The sequence below is a fragment of the Pongo pygmaeus genome, chromosome 16 (assembly GCF_028885625.2).
Source record: "Pongo pygmaeus isolate AG05252 chromosome 16, NHGRI_mPonPyg2-v2.0_pri, whole genome shotgun sequence".
NCBI lineage: Eukaryota > Metazoa > Chordata > Mammalia > Primates > Hominidae > Pongo > Pongo pygmaeus.
The window spans coordinates 76,449,777-76,462,802 of NC_072389.2; the positions used below are offsets into that span (position 1 = coordinate 76,449,777).

At 37.7% G+C, this 13,026-nt stretch overlaps 1 protein-coding gene across 4 annotated transcripts in view; it reads left to right on the forward strand.

The window, feature by feature from the left end:
* The window catches only part of LRRC49 (leucine rich repeat containing 49), a 154,213-nt gene that overhangs the window by 5,350 nt on the left and 135,837 nt on the right, over positions 1-13,026 (forward strand). For 2 of the 4 annotated variants that reach the window (XM_054451461.2, XM_054451462.2), the window contains 2 exons: positions 3,099-3,201; positions 6,742-6,945. In XM_054451461.2, coding sequence (XP_054307436.1) covers positions 3,099-3,201; positions 6,742-6,945 — 307 coding nt within the window. Of the gene's footprint in view, positions 1-569; positions 659-3,098; positions 3,202-6,741; positions 6,946-13,026 lie in introns of all 4 variants that reach the window. The other 2 variants (XM_054451463.2, XM_054451466.2) reach the window with 2 other exon arrangements.

Genomic DNA, 13,026 nt, shown 5'->3' on the forward strand with positions numbered 1-13,026 from the left:
TATTGTTAAGAGTTTACCCCTGTGTCTTTGAGATTTTATAAGCGCCATATATTGCAGGAACTACTATATAATAAAATTTCAGTTAACCTGACCTTGTTGATTAAATCCCTTAATTAGGAATTTTAAAATGTGTGTGTAGAAGGGAAGAGGCAATACTTTGCTCTTAAGATAATGATAAATCACTAGAAAATCTACAGTTAACATTTTGGTTACCAAAACAATCTCAAAAACAGGACTGAGTGGACACACATATATGGCAATATGTACTATGCCGTCCATCCATCCACCTGTCTGTCCATCCACCCATCTGTTCATTTATCCATCCATGCATCCATCTCTTCATCTATATAGTCATACTTCCAACCAGCCATCCAGCCATCTGTGTATGTAGCATACAGTGCAGTGAACATTCTTACCAAATTTAGACCATTATACTTCTTAATACTTTGAGATGCTATTTATATTGAGATTTTTTTAACAGAAGTAACATACACAAAATAGATTTTCAATTAAATCTTAGTAAACTGGAAAAACAATTAATTTGTCTATTGATTGCCTACTGAATTTAGATTTTACCAAGAATATAAAGAATGTAAAATGAGGTCCATCACCCAAGGAGCTTGTAAATTTAATTGGGAAGACAAGGGCTACATATCTGGTAAGTTAAATAGTAATATAAGAAATAAATAATAACAGGCCAGTTTCTGTGGCTCATGCCTGTAATCCCAGCACTTTGGGAGGCCAAGGTGGGTGGATTGGTTGAGCCAGGAGTTCAAGACCCCATCTTGAACATGGGCAATATGATGAAACCCCATCTGTTAAAAAAATACAAAAATTAGCTGGGTGTGGTGGCACATGCCTGTAGTCCCAGCTATTCGAGAGGCTGAGGAAGGAGGATCACTTGAGCCTGGGAGTTTGAGGCTGCAGTGAGCAGTAATCATGCCATACTGCATTCCAGCCTGGGTGACAGAGAAAGACCCTGTCTCAAAAAGAAAGAAAGAAAAATGAAATAAACAGTAACAAACTGTTACGATGAAAATTTTGCCACATAGTAATGTAGTTTTTATGTGGGTATTTATATGCCCACACATATATGTGGATATTTTAACTGCGGATCTCTCTGGTTCCCAGTTATTTAGAAGGTCTTGTTGTATGGTAGATTTAAGGCCTTTTACCCTAATCATTCTTATGTCTTTCTATTTATTGTAAGCAGTATATCACATTGATATTAAGTTCATTGTGCTGATAGTGATTATGACTTCTGTGTATAAAAAAAGCTAGAACGTTTAAGGATAAAATTCCTTTATTCACTGAGTGTAAATTTAATCTTTGATTATTGCCTCTGTATCTCAAGTCTTGTAAAGTTTAAATTTGCCTCTTAAAAATTGAGGATTGCCTTGAAACCTTAACAAAATCGTTCAAAAAACCTAACTAATGCTAACAAGAGAAACTGAGGTTGTCTGCTGCTTGGAGTTTTTCAATCTTTTGTCTTTAGTTGACCAATTAATCTTTAATTAGTTAATTCTTAGACTGCAGTCAGTCTTTAGACTGGTTTTTGTTTGTTTTGTTTTTGTTTTTTTAACCATCTTGACTTGATTTCCAAATCAATTTACTGACTTGTGGTTGCTTTTAGGTATCCTGCTAGCATGTGGTCATGCCAGAAAATCAGTTTATTGGTGAATAGGATGTCAATTCTGAATGCTTATACTCTAGAACATCATTACTATCTTGATATTTCATAATATTCAGAAAAGTGGGATGTGAGCACTGATTATTTTGTTCAAGAAACTAGGGGTGAGATACTTCAGTTTATGCCTTGCAGACCTGAGGAAGCTAGCAAATGTCATTGCCTTATAGCTTTTTAATATGATTTATATAGAACTTATTTTTAAGTTGTCATTATATTGTCTGGTGACCTCCCAAAGAGTAGGTTAGCTTTCTAGATTTGGTTTTCATCTTTTTGTTAGTTTCAACAGCAGAATTCTGTGGTAACATCATGTTCTATTTTACTATTATACTTAGTGCTCCCTTCAAGCATTTCAACATCAGTTGCTGCTTTCAGAAAATTTTCTTTTCATAGAGGAAAATATGGTAGATTTCCTCTGGCATTCAAACTGTCACATTTGACCCATTACTCAAATTCTTACCTCATTTCTGGAACTTCTCATTGTTTCTTCTTGACCATTTACATTCTTCTAGTTCTTTAGAAAATATCTTAATATTCACCTCCCCCCAAACCCGTCTGTAACCACCTTCATTAAGTAAAAAATAACCAGACACACTTATGTGCAAACTTACAAATAGGTATTCTTTTTATTCTGCATGTATGTATGTTGTTCTATTTATGAATTTCATATGTATATTTATTAATTTCAGTCTGCTAGATTGAAAGCTGCATAATGGCAAGGACACCATCTAACAAACAGCCTATAAACCTTAGAGGTGTGTCATATACTTTGTGGACCCTAACTACGGTATGCTAGATTCACTGACATCCACTTTGGTATCTTGGCAATATTCTCTGCTAATAGTGGCTGAACCTACAAAGAAAGAGATGAGGCGAGGTTTACATCTGCTATCCAAAACTACTTTTTGTGTATTTCCTATGCATCTCATCCACAACAAATGTGACAGAACTATATGGGCTGGAAATGAAAACTGCCACGAGGTCCTTAACAGCATTTGGAGATTCTTACATTAAGACACCTTCAAAATCCAGAATCCAGCAGGGCTGTCATAGTGCTGGCCCAAATATATCTGGTAATGAGGGACTATCATTTTAGTTATAGAGAGTTAGAATTTAAGACAAGGAGTCAGGATTACAAAGGGATAAAGATAGCACTGGAATAGTTGTGTACTTTCAACCAATCTGTAAGGCAAGGGAAAAATTATTTGGCATACATGGAACACATAGTTTAGGTTTAAGAAGGAAAGAAACAAATTCAGCTTAGTAATTAATTTCAAATATGGAGAGCTATGGAAACTATGCTTTCTAGATAAGATATTTATGGTGCCAAAATTCTCCAAATATACTGACTTTAGTTTCAAGACTTCAAAGGTTTTTCTTAATTAAGTAATTTGTATATCATTTTTAATAGGTGATCATATTAATTTGGTGAGCTCATCATTGTCATCATTTCCTATTCTTCAACGTTCTTCTGAAGAGAAAATTCTTTACTCAGACAGGTTGAGCCTAGAAAGGTGAGGACAATTTCTTTTCTTTTCTTTTTTTTGACTAGGTAATACATAGACGTGGTACAAGACTTGAAAGATGCAAGTCTCCCTCCTTCCTCCTGTTCCCCAGTTATTCAATTCTCCTATTTAGATATAATCTTTTTTTTTTTTTTTTTTACCAATTTTTTGCTTCTCCTTCCTGTGGTATGGTGAGGAATTTTATATCTATATAACACAAAAGAGCTTGACTATGCTTCACAAGAGTACTACAGCAATTCTAAAATATGACATTGATGAAAAATGGATTGTAGTATAGAAACAAACTACAATATAATCCTCACATGAGCTTCCCGGGCCCTATCCAGTCTAGTTTCCTGTTACTTCACTGGCTTATCTCTTCCTACACTCTCCTTCACTCACTGCTGCAATCATACCTGCCTCCTTGCTGTTCCTTGAATACACCAAGAGTGATTATACCTCAGGAATTTGGCACTTGCTATTCCCTCTGCCTGGAATGCTGTTCCTTCTCATATCTCTAGGCTCGTTCCCTTACTGCCTTCAGGTCTTTGCTCAAATGTCATCATTTCAGGGATGATTTTCTCTGGCCATCCTCTCCAAAATTGCAACCCCTTCCACACTGAAGTCTCCAGCCCCCTTCTCTGCTTTCATTATTTTTCTTCTTAGCATTTATTACCTTATAACATAATAACTATTTACTTATTATGTTTATTGTCTGTCTCCTACTAGAATATAGGTTCCGTAAGCACAGAAATTTTTGTCCAGTTCTGTATTATTGGTATTTAGAACAGAACCTGGTACAAAACACGCTCTTGATAAAATTTTTTTTAATGAATGAATATATTTAGAACTTGATCCTCATCTTTACATCTAGGAAACTATCCACACTAGCATGGTGGATGAAGGATCCCAATCTCTATCTACCCCAGTGGTATAACCAGCAGAGAAAACATCTCTGTTTTGCATACCTTTAGCTTAGCAGTGCACACCTGACAACAAATTATAATGAACTATCTGTGTTTATAGTTGGGAAAAACTGCTGGAGGTTCTAACATGTTCTTTTGTAGGAAAAGTAACACTGAAGGGCAGTATCTCTCATGACATCTTTGCGGTATAAGTGGTTTTTGAGAATGCTGTCTAATATTTATAACTTTAATGATATTATTTTAATGTTTTGAGGGATTTTTTTGGTAACTTTTCTCTTGATCTTTAAAAGACTGGCCAAGAATAGTACCTCAGCCCTTCAGTTTCATGTTACTTGACATTAACAGGAGCCAGTATTTGTAAGACTGTGACATAACAAGTTAGGCACTTCCTTTGTAGCTTGGGATGACTCAGGCAATTGTGAAGATGGATCCTTAACAGCATGGGCCTCTGGGGTGGAGAAGCAAACTTTGATCAGGCAGAGACTTGCTTATCAAGAAAGTCAGGATTGAGAGAACTGACTCCGCTTCAAAAGTTGGTTGTAAAATGGCAGAATCACAAAGATATCATAAAGTTAGGCACCATTTGACAAGAACCAGGATGTGCAGTCAAGTAAGTTTGGCTAGCAGCAAGGAACTAACTCAGGGATCATTTTTGAGAGCCAGTGGGTAGTGTCAGTGATTTCCGAAGGCATATCTGCCATGCTGTGCAGCTTCTTAGCTAGGAGACTGAGGGGTCAAGGGCAGAATCCAACCCTGAGAAGAACTACTTGGAAGAGCTAGGCTCTGGCTGTTTTGGGAGTTAGGTTAGGCCTGGAGTACCAGGAAGGCAGCCTATCGGCACCAAGAAGGAAACACAGAAGCAAAGGCATAGTCCGATAGATGTATCAGTAATGAGGTTGGATGTAGCAACTCAGGAGTTTTGCAGGCCTAGAAACTCCCCTTGAGGGCAGTGGGTCTCTGGTTATTATGTATGTTTGCTTGCTTGTTTTGTTGGAGTGACAGGGGTTTTTGGGGTTAAGCAGTATACAAGTGAGCCTTGGCACTGGAACTTAATCACTGTGTTTAGAATCAGAGAAAGTGACTTTATTTCAATCTATGGTAGTTTAGGTAAGAGGGAGGATGGAGGTTATTTATTTTCCTATCTTAGTGATGACCGATTCAAGAATTGGATGAAATAGAAGTTGGGGAGTATCAGTAAGTTTAACTAAGAGAAAAAGAAAAAGACTGAAGCAGGAGAAGTGAGACGATTTAAATTTTTTGCTAAGCTGATGCACAAAGATACAAATTTTAAGGTAGAATACTTACAATTTATTAGTTTATAATTTATATACTAAATTTATTGATTTATCACAGTTGTGATAAAATAGTTGGATAAAATATTGTGATAAAATAATTGGATATGTGAAGTGAATTTTAAATATTCTGTGAAAAAATAATTGAATACATGAAATGAATTATAAAATTAACCACACATTAAAAGAATTAAACTATTGCCCAAAATTTCCTTTTCTTTTCCTCTATCTTAAACAGGTTTCTTCAGAATCTATATTTTTAAACATCATATATTTGTTAGCCATTAACATTGAGTTATTTTTTTTCTGTGAATCTTTTTTCTCTTTATCAGGAAGATTCTGATCACTGTCATAGTTTCACTTATGCTAGTAACACTCTGATATATTTTCTTTAAAGCTTTCATTAACTTGATTTCTACTGAAAGAGAATATTTCTAATAAACTTCCCTATTAGAGTTGTTCACACTCAGATAAAGCTGTATTTTCCTTGAGCTGTATTTTAACCTGTCAGAGTAGAATCACACAGGATCTCCTGTCTGCCCCTATTATTTTACTACTAGAATTCTTAAAGGGCCCTGAACTTATTTACTTCACATGTAGTATGTTACAACATTTTGTATAATAGAGGCTTACTGTTTTAAATATAGCTCAAAGCATATATTTTTAAGGTTTCATCCTACCCTGTAGCACTCTAAATGTTCTGCAAAGTTCAAAGTGTTGAGCATGTAAACATATACTTAAAATCTTAGTTTCTAAGGAAAAGTTAAGTAAGGACCACTTTGCCATTAATGGATCTCAGGATGAATTTTTTTTTTTAATCAAAGTGAACTATAGATGGCTGAATTTTTTGCTCTTTTGAAGATGTCATCTGGCTCAAGAGTCTATGATTCTCTGAGACTTTTATATGTTTTTAACTCTGATGACTTAGTTGCCTGGGCAATCGTTACATCAGTGGATTGATGCCAAGGGCATTTGTCTGGTTATGTGACAAGATTCTTTCAGCCATTTAAACCTCTATCACAAAAGGCAATTATGTTGAATGTTTTCTCATGTTAAGTCAATTTCACGTGAAATAACTTATATTTGAGTTTTTTTTAATACAATGAGACCTTAGACATACTTTTAATAATAAACCCTGTCAGTCTATTGGCTTTTTTTTTGTGAATGATTTACAATGAAATATAGGTCGCTTAGTTCATGGGGGTTGGAAGTGGTCCAACTTATATTTTTCTCCTCATAGAATGGGAGCACAAAGATACGACTACTACTATTTGTAAGAGGAGGTAGGTGGCTGAATCATAACCTAATTAACTTTTTAACATTTTTTCTAGACAAAAGCTGACCGTATGTCCTATCATCAATGGGGAAGACCACCTTCGTTTGTTGAACTTTCAACACAATTTTATAACTCGGATACAAAATATTTCTAATCTACAGAAGTTAATATCCTTGGATTTATATGATAACCAGATTGAAGAAATTAGTGGGCTTTCGACTCTGAGATGTCTTCGTGTCCTTCTGTTGGGGAAAAACAGGTATTCTTTGTAGAGCAGTTTTTGTAGCCTAATGTTATGTATAGGATTAATGTGGAGATGACAACTTAGAATTGAATAATACTTCAGAAATTAATAGGCTAAAAATTTTTTAAAATTATTTGAATTAGTTGAATGGATTAAGATCCAGTCATAATTTGTTTCATGAGATTCAGTATGACAATTTGTCACACCATATAACACTTATTATGTATTTTACTTCCAATGCTTTCCAGTGCCATATCTTATAGGGAAGTAAATAGCAGACTTTGGCCTTGATTTTGTTTTCTTAGAACTTACTTTAGACATGTGTATTCACTTTAGGCTTATGTATTTCACTTGTGACTCTTCCCAGTGTTTGACTGAGGGTAAACACTTGATACTTTGTGATTATCTCACAAATTGATTCTTTTTCAGACGGTAGTTTCAGTTTGTATCTAACATTACATCCTATATGAACTTCCCCAGTTCCTTTTATACAACTCTATTATGTAGTGCAACTATACAGTTCTTGACTAATTTCTTTGAGATTCGTTCATTACTTTTCGTTCTATTTTACTGAATAGCTTTTGCAATGCCTTAAAATCCAAAAATGATTTTTATATTATCAAATGAAGACTTTCGATACAGTATTATAACCAGGCTAGGTTCTCCTCCCCCATCTTTCCCTGCCTCCCACCCTAGCACGGATCTTGGATTACTCCTTGCAGGAAAAAAAGTATTATCTTTTCCTTACCCATCTCAAGGTTCATGGCCAACACTCTACAATGAAGACAGATTAACAAGAGAAAAGCATTAACAATTTATTTAATACAACTTTTACATGACACAAGAGCCCTCATAAATGAATATCCTCCCAAACAAGTTGTTTTTGATAACTTGTGCCTTGAAGGTACCAGTCTATCTGAGCTTCTGACTTTATTTAAGGTCTTTTTGTTCTTTCAATGCTAAGAGACTTCATGCATTTCTACTATGTCATTATGTTAGTGAAGTAAAAGCAATCTAATGCTTAGGCTTAGGCTTGATAACAAGTGGACAGTATGATTGGACAAAAGGAGGTATGATCTAATGGTAATAAACTGGGGAAACTTAGCAAGGCCTATTTGTTCAGATTCTTCTTGGTGTCTCTGTGTCTTCATTCCCTTTTTTGGGGTATATTACGCATTTTACTTCCATTGCTTCCTTCCATGAGCGTCATAAGACCCTCATTCCAGAGGAATCCTGCCCTATATCCAAAAAGGGAAGGGATAGATCAGATACTTCTATCTATCTGGAAGATAGATCAGAGAATTCTTTTTATGGCCTCGGGGAGAAAGGTGAGAGAAGCTCAGACAGTGAGCTTAGGAAAAGTATCTTAAATTTAAGGTAGGGTAGGTAGATCAGAGAATTCTTTTTATGGCCTTGGGGGAGAAAGGTGGGAGAAGGTCAGAGAGTGAACTCCCTCCATTTTTTGTTTTGTTTTGTTTTTGAGATGGAGTCTTGCACTGTCACCAGGCTGGAGTGCAGTGGCGCCATCTCGGCTCACTGCAACCTCTGCCTCCTGGGTTCAAGTGATTGTCCTGCCTCAGCCTCCCGAGTTGCTGGGACTATAGGCACGTGCCACCACGCCCAGCTGATTTTTGTATATTTAGAGACTGGATTTCACCATATTGGCCAGGATGGTCTCGATTTCTTGACCTTGTGATCCGCCTGCCTTGGCCTACCAAAGTGCTGGGATTACAGGTGTGAGCCACCGCGCCCGGCCTGAGCTTCCTCCTTATACGATTTTCTCAATTTCCTTCAGCTTAAATTACTCAGTATGCCAATGTGCCATAGTTTGGGGTATTGTGTACTGAGCCTTGACTGTCTTTATTCTCACTACCCAGTGATAATATAAGATACTTTTCCCAATATCATGTCCCAGAGTGCTAGGCTCTTGTCTGTCCTGCATAGTTTCTATGAAGGCTCCTATCAGTGTAGCTTATTAATTAGTTCAAGTGTTAAGCTAAGCGTTATGTAGTCTGAGCAAATTTGGAGAGTATCTTAGTCTGTTTATGTTGCTATTAGGCAACCCATTGGGGATCAAATTTTAACATGATGTTCAGTGGGGTCAAATATTCAAACCATAGCAGGGAGATTAGAGAATCATAGAGTATTAGAGCTTGAAGTGACCTCAGAGAGTAGCTTCCTCTTTTTACAGATGGAGAAATGGAAAGGCAAAGTGACTTTTGCAAAGTTAGATATATACAAAGTCTATACAATAAGCGTATGCCACCAAAGCCGTTCACTGAGTAAGGTGAGAAGGGAAGTTCACTTTTCATACATTTAAGGCATTCCCTAGTCTCCCTATTCTCTTGCCTAGGTGCTCCCTATTCTCTTGCCCAGAGATTTCTTTTTTTTTTTTTTTTTTGAGACAGAGTCTCGCTCTGTCGCCCAGGCTGCAGGCTGGAGTGCAGTGGCGTGATCTCCGCTCACTGCAAACTCCGCCTCCCAGGTTCACGCCATTCTCCTATCTCAGCCTCCTGAGTAGCTGGGACTACAGGCGCCCGCCACCATGCCCGGCTAATTTTTTGTATTTTTAGTAGAGACGGGGTTTCACCATGTTAGCCAGGATGGTCTTGATCTCCTGACCTCGTGATCCACCTGCCTTGGCCTCCCAAAGTGCTGGAATTACAGGTGTGAGCCACCACGCCCAGCTGCCCAGAGATTTCTTTACTAGTTTCCCATCCTCAGAATTACTGATTTATTTGCCTCGCTTGCAATTATTCTTTAATACCATTGTCATTATTCCCTGCTTTTAGTCCTTGAGTTAATATTTTTAGTGATATTTAAAATCACTTTCTCTAGTATTTAAGCACTGCTCCTGGTTCCTACCATTTTAAGTCATCTTTCCATCTATTCTATTTTCCTATTTGTACTTTTCAGCTTCTCTGGCTTCTTAGAATTTACTCTTTAAGTTGTTGTTTTTGTTTTTGATAACTTGTGCCTTGAAGGTACCAGTCTATCTGAGCTTCTGACTTTATTTAAGGTCTTTTTGTTCTTTCAATGCTAAGAGACTTCATGCATTTCTACTATGTCATTATGTTAGTGAAGTAAAAGCAATCTAATGCTGTGTCTTTTTCCTCTTTCTACTCCTCCATCTTTTTTATTTGTTATTTGTTTGGTTTTAATCTTATTTTATTTTTGACATAAAGGAATAGCTGTTGAACAGTTCTAGAACTATTAGTGTTCTTGAATCAAAAAGAAAATGAGTCAGAAGAAAACTTTCCATATTCTCCCCTATTGCATGTTTTTCAAGTGTCAGTGAAATGCAAGTCTGATCCCTAAAACAAATGCCAAGTGCTCTCCAGCCAGCTGACTTTGTCACAGCAAGGGGCCTGTGAGCTGTGAAGATGGAAATCTGTCCTGGGTTAGTACTTTGTGAACATTAAGCAAACCTGGCTGAGGATGCTGGTAAAGAGGGAAGTACATCTGCTACCCTGTCTCTTCACGCATTTGTGTTAGATGACTTGTTGCTTCCTGTTGGTCAAGTTCAGAAAGCTTTCTCCTTCCCACATTACAAAGCTCTGCATTGTCTTTTGGTCCAAGGCAGTGGAACCATATACGGAAATCCAGGGCAATCATTTGCCTCTGGGTTCAGGCAGCTCCAACAAAGATTTCTACTCTAAAGCTAAGAAAGAACCTTGCTCAGGTTCTGTATGTGAGGTTTCCATTGATACTAAAGAACTCCCAACCCCACATTGCTGTCAAAGTTCTTGTTCTCTAATTGTTCTGCCTTCAGTATCTCCTGCTTATCCTCTCCAGGTCCTCTGCCACCCTCGTCATTACAGGCTAATGCATAGAACTTCTCTGCATTTTCTTCTGATCACCCAGGATTATAGATCAAAACTCTTTGTTAGAACCTGGGATTCTCTGTTTCCTTCCTTTTGACTCCTTGAAGTTTCCCACTTAAGGATTTGTTTCTGACACCTGAAAAGCTGAGCCTTCATATAGGTCCTGTAGTGAGGTCTTTATCCTGGCATCAGTAACATAGTGTGGCCTGCAGAGACAGGCTGTGATATATCCCTAGAGGTCTCAGGTGATGGGTGAGCCTCATCTTTTTCTAGTTTCAGTTTCTATTCAATGGAAGAACTTCTTTTTTAAATAAATCTTTCAGGTCACATTGGTGTTAACGTAAAAATGGTCAAATTTGGGGGCACGGGCTAGGATTCTGCAAATTCCTCACATCAATACCTAATCTGACCAGTAGGGGCCTTCTAGGTCAACTGATGCCTTCATTTACCTCTGAATTCTTTAGAATTGGGTAAGTTTTTAGGTCATTTCAGGTGTTGGGGGGTGGAAAGAGAATTTAGACCAAAGGCAACTCATGAGAACAAGAGAGCAAGATGTTTGGTCGGTCTTGGGTTTAACTGATTGAATCTGTTTTTCTTCCTGTTCACCTGGGCGATCTGAATCTGAGGTGAGAGTCATAAAGCAGCTATGTGTCAAAGCTAACTAATACCAGAAGTCATGTTATAGCCAATGGGTTTTTCTTGCCTGCTGCACAGAAAAGCCAATACACTGAGACAGCAGGTGTTGCAACTGAGTAAGAGTTTAATAATCACAAGGCAGTCAAGTGAAGAGGATGGAGGAGGAGATATTTCTCAAATCTGCCTCCCTAAGAATTTGGAGACTAGGATTGTCAAGGGGTGTTTGGCAGGCAGAAGGCTAGGGAATATGGGTTCTGCTTATTGGTTGGATTGGGGATGGAATCATAGGGAAGTTGAAACTGTCTTCTTGCACTGAGTCAGTTCCTGAGTAGAAATCACCAGTCTGGGTGGTGTCAGTTGGTCTACCAGAATCTGAAAAATATCTCAAACACTAGTCTTAGGTTTCACTAACAATGTTATTTATAGGGGAAATTGGGGAAGTCACAAATCTTATTACCATTGGCTCTGTGATTCCTGAGCAGTAAGCAATTACAAAAAAGTAGGTTAGAAAACAATGACTGGTTATCATTTAATTATGCCTCTGTATTAGCAGAATTCAGGCCCCTAACATAATTCTAACCTTGTCATCTTTCATTAGTTTTATGAAGATGTTTTTGGTTCCTGAACAAAGATGAGGTTAGTTTCAGGAAGGGACTGTTATCATCCTTGGTTTAAAGTTAAACTGTAAACTAAATTTTTCTCATAGTTAGCTTGGCCTATGTGCAGGAATGAGCAAAGACAGTTAGCTTGTATGATTAGAAGCAAGATGGCGTCAGTTATGTTAGATTTCTCAGTTTTGCAAAGGTGGTTGCAGTCACAACAGATAGGGAGTGAATATGTGAGGCCCTGGTAGAATTCTGAGGGAATACCTACTGCACATGATGGTTTCTCTGATTGAAGGGCCTTAAAGGTGCTCAGGATTTCTCATAAAGACGGAAACAGACTACATTGATTCTTCAAATCAGAGAACTTTGGGCTGATATAATCTCCATTATCCCTGATGTATAATTTTCAAGGTGTTAAAAATATAATTCTCAGACAAATAGTAATCACAGGCCAGCATTTTAATTAATTCAATAATATAGGAACCAGCAGGATGACAAAGCTGGTTCAAAGGAGGGTAAGAGAAACTCATAAATAGTCAGTGTTTTTACAAGCACTCCAGGTGATTCTGATAAATCCAGAAATTTGAGAACCACTGTTTTAGGGAATGTGAACTTGGAAGTATAAAAGAATGGAATAAAAGGCTTCTCTAATAGCTATTAGAGCGCATAGCTCTGTCCTAAGCTGTACGATTAGGGTACTATAATTTTCTGCAACTGTTGTAGGTATTTCAGGAGCAAAGCAGGCAGAGGAAAAATTGTGTTGAAAATTGTACCTGGGCTGGGCACGGTGGCTCATGCCTGGAATCCCAGCACCTTGGGAGGGTGAGGTGGGCGGATCACCACGTCAAGAGATCAAGACCATCCTGGCCAACATGGTGAAACCCCGTCTCTATTAAAAATGCAACAATTAGCAGGGCGTAGTGGCTCGCACCTGTGGTCTCAGCTACTCGAGAGGCTGAGGCAGGAGAATCACTTGAACCTGGGAGGTGGAGGTTGCAGTGAGCTGAGATTGCGCCACTGCACTCCAGCCT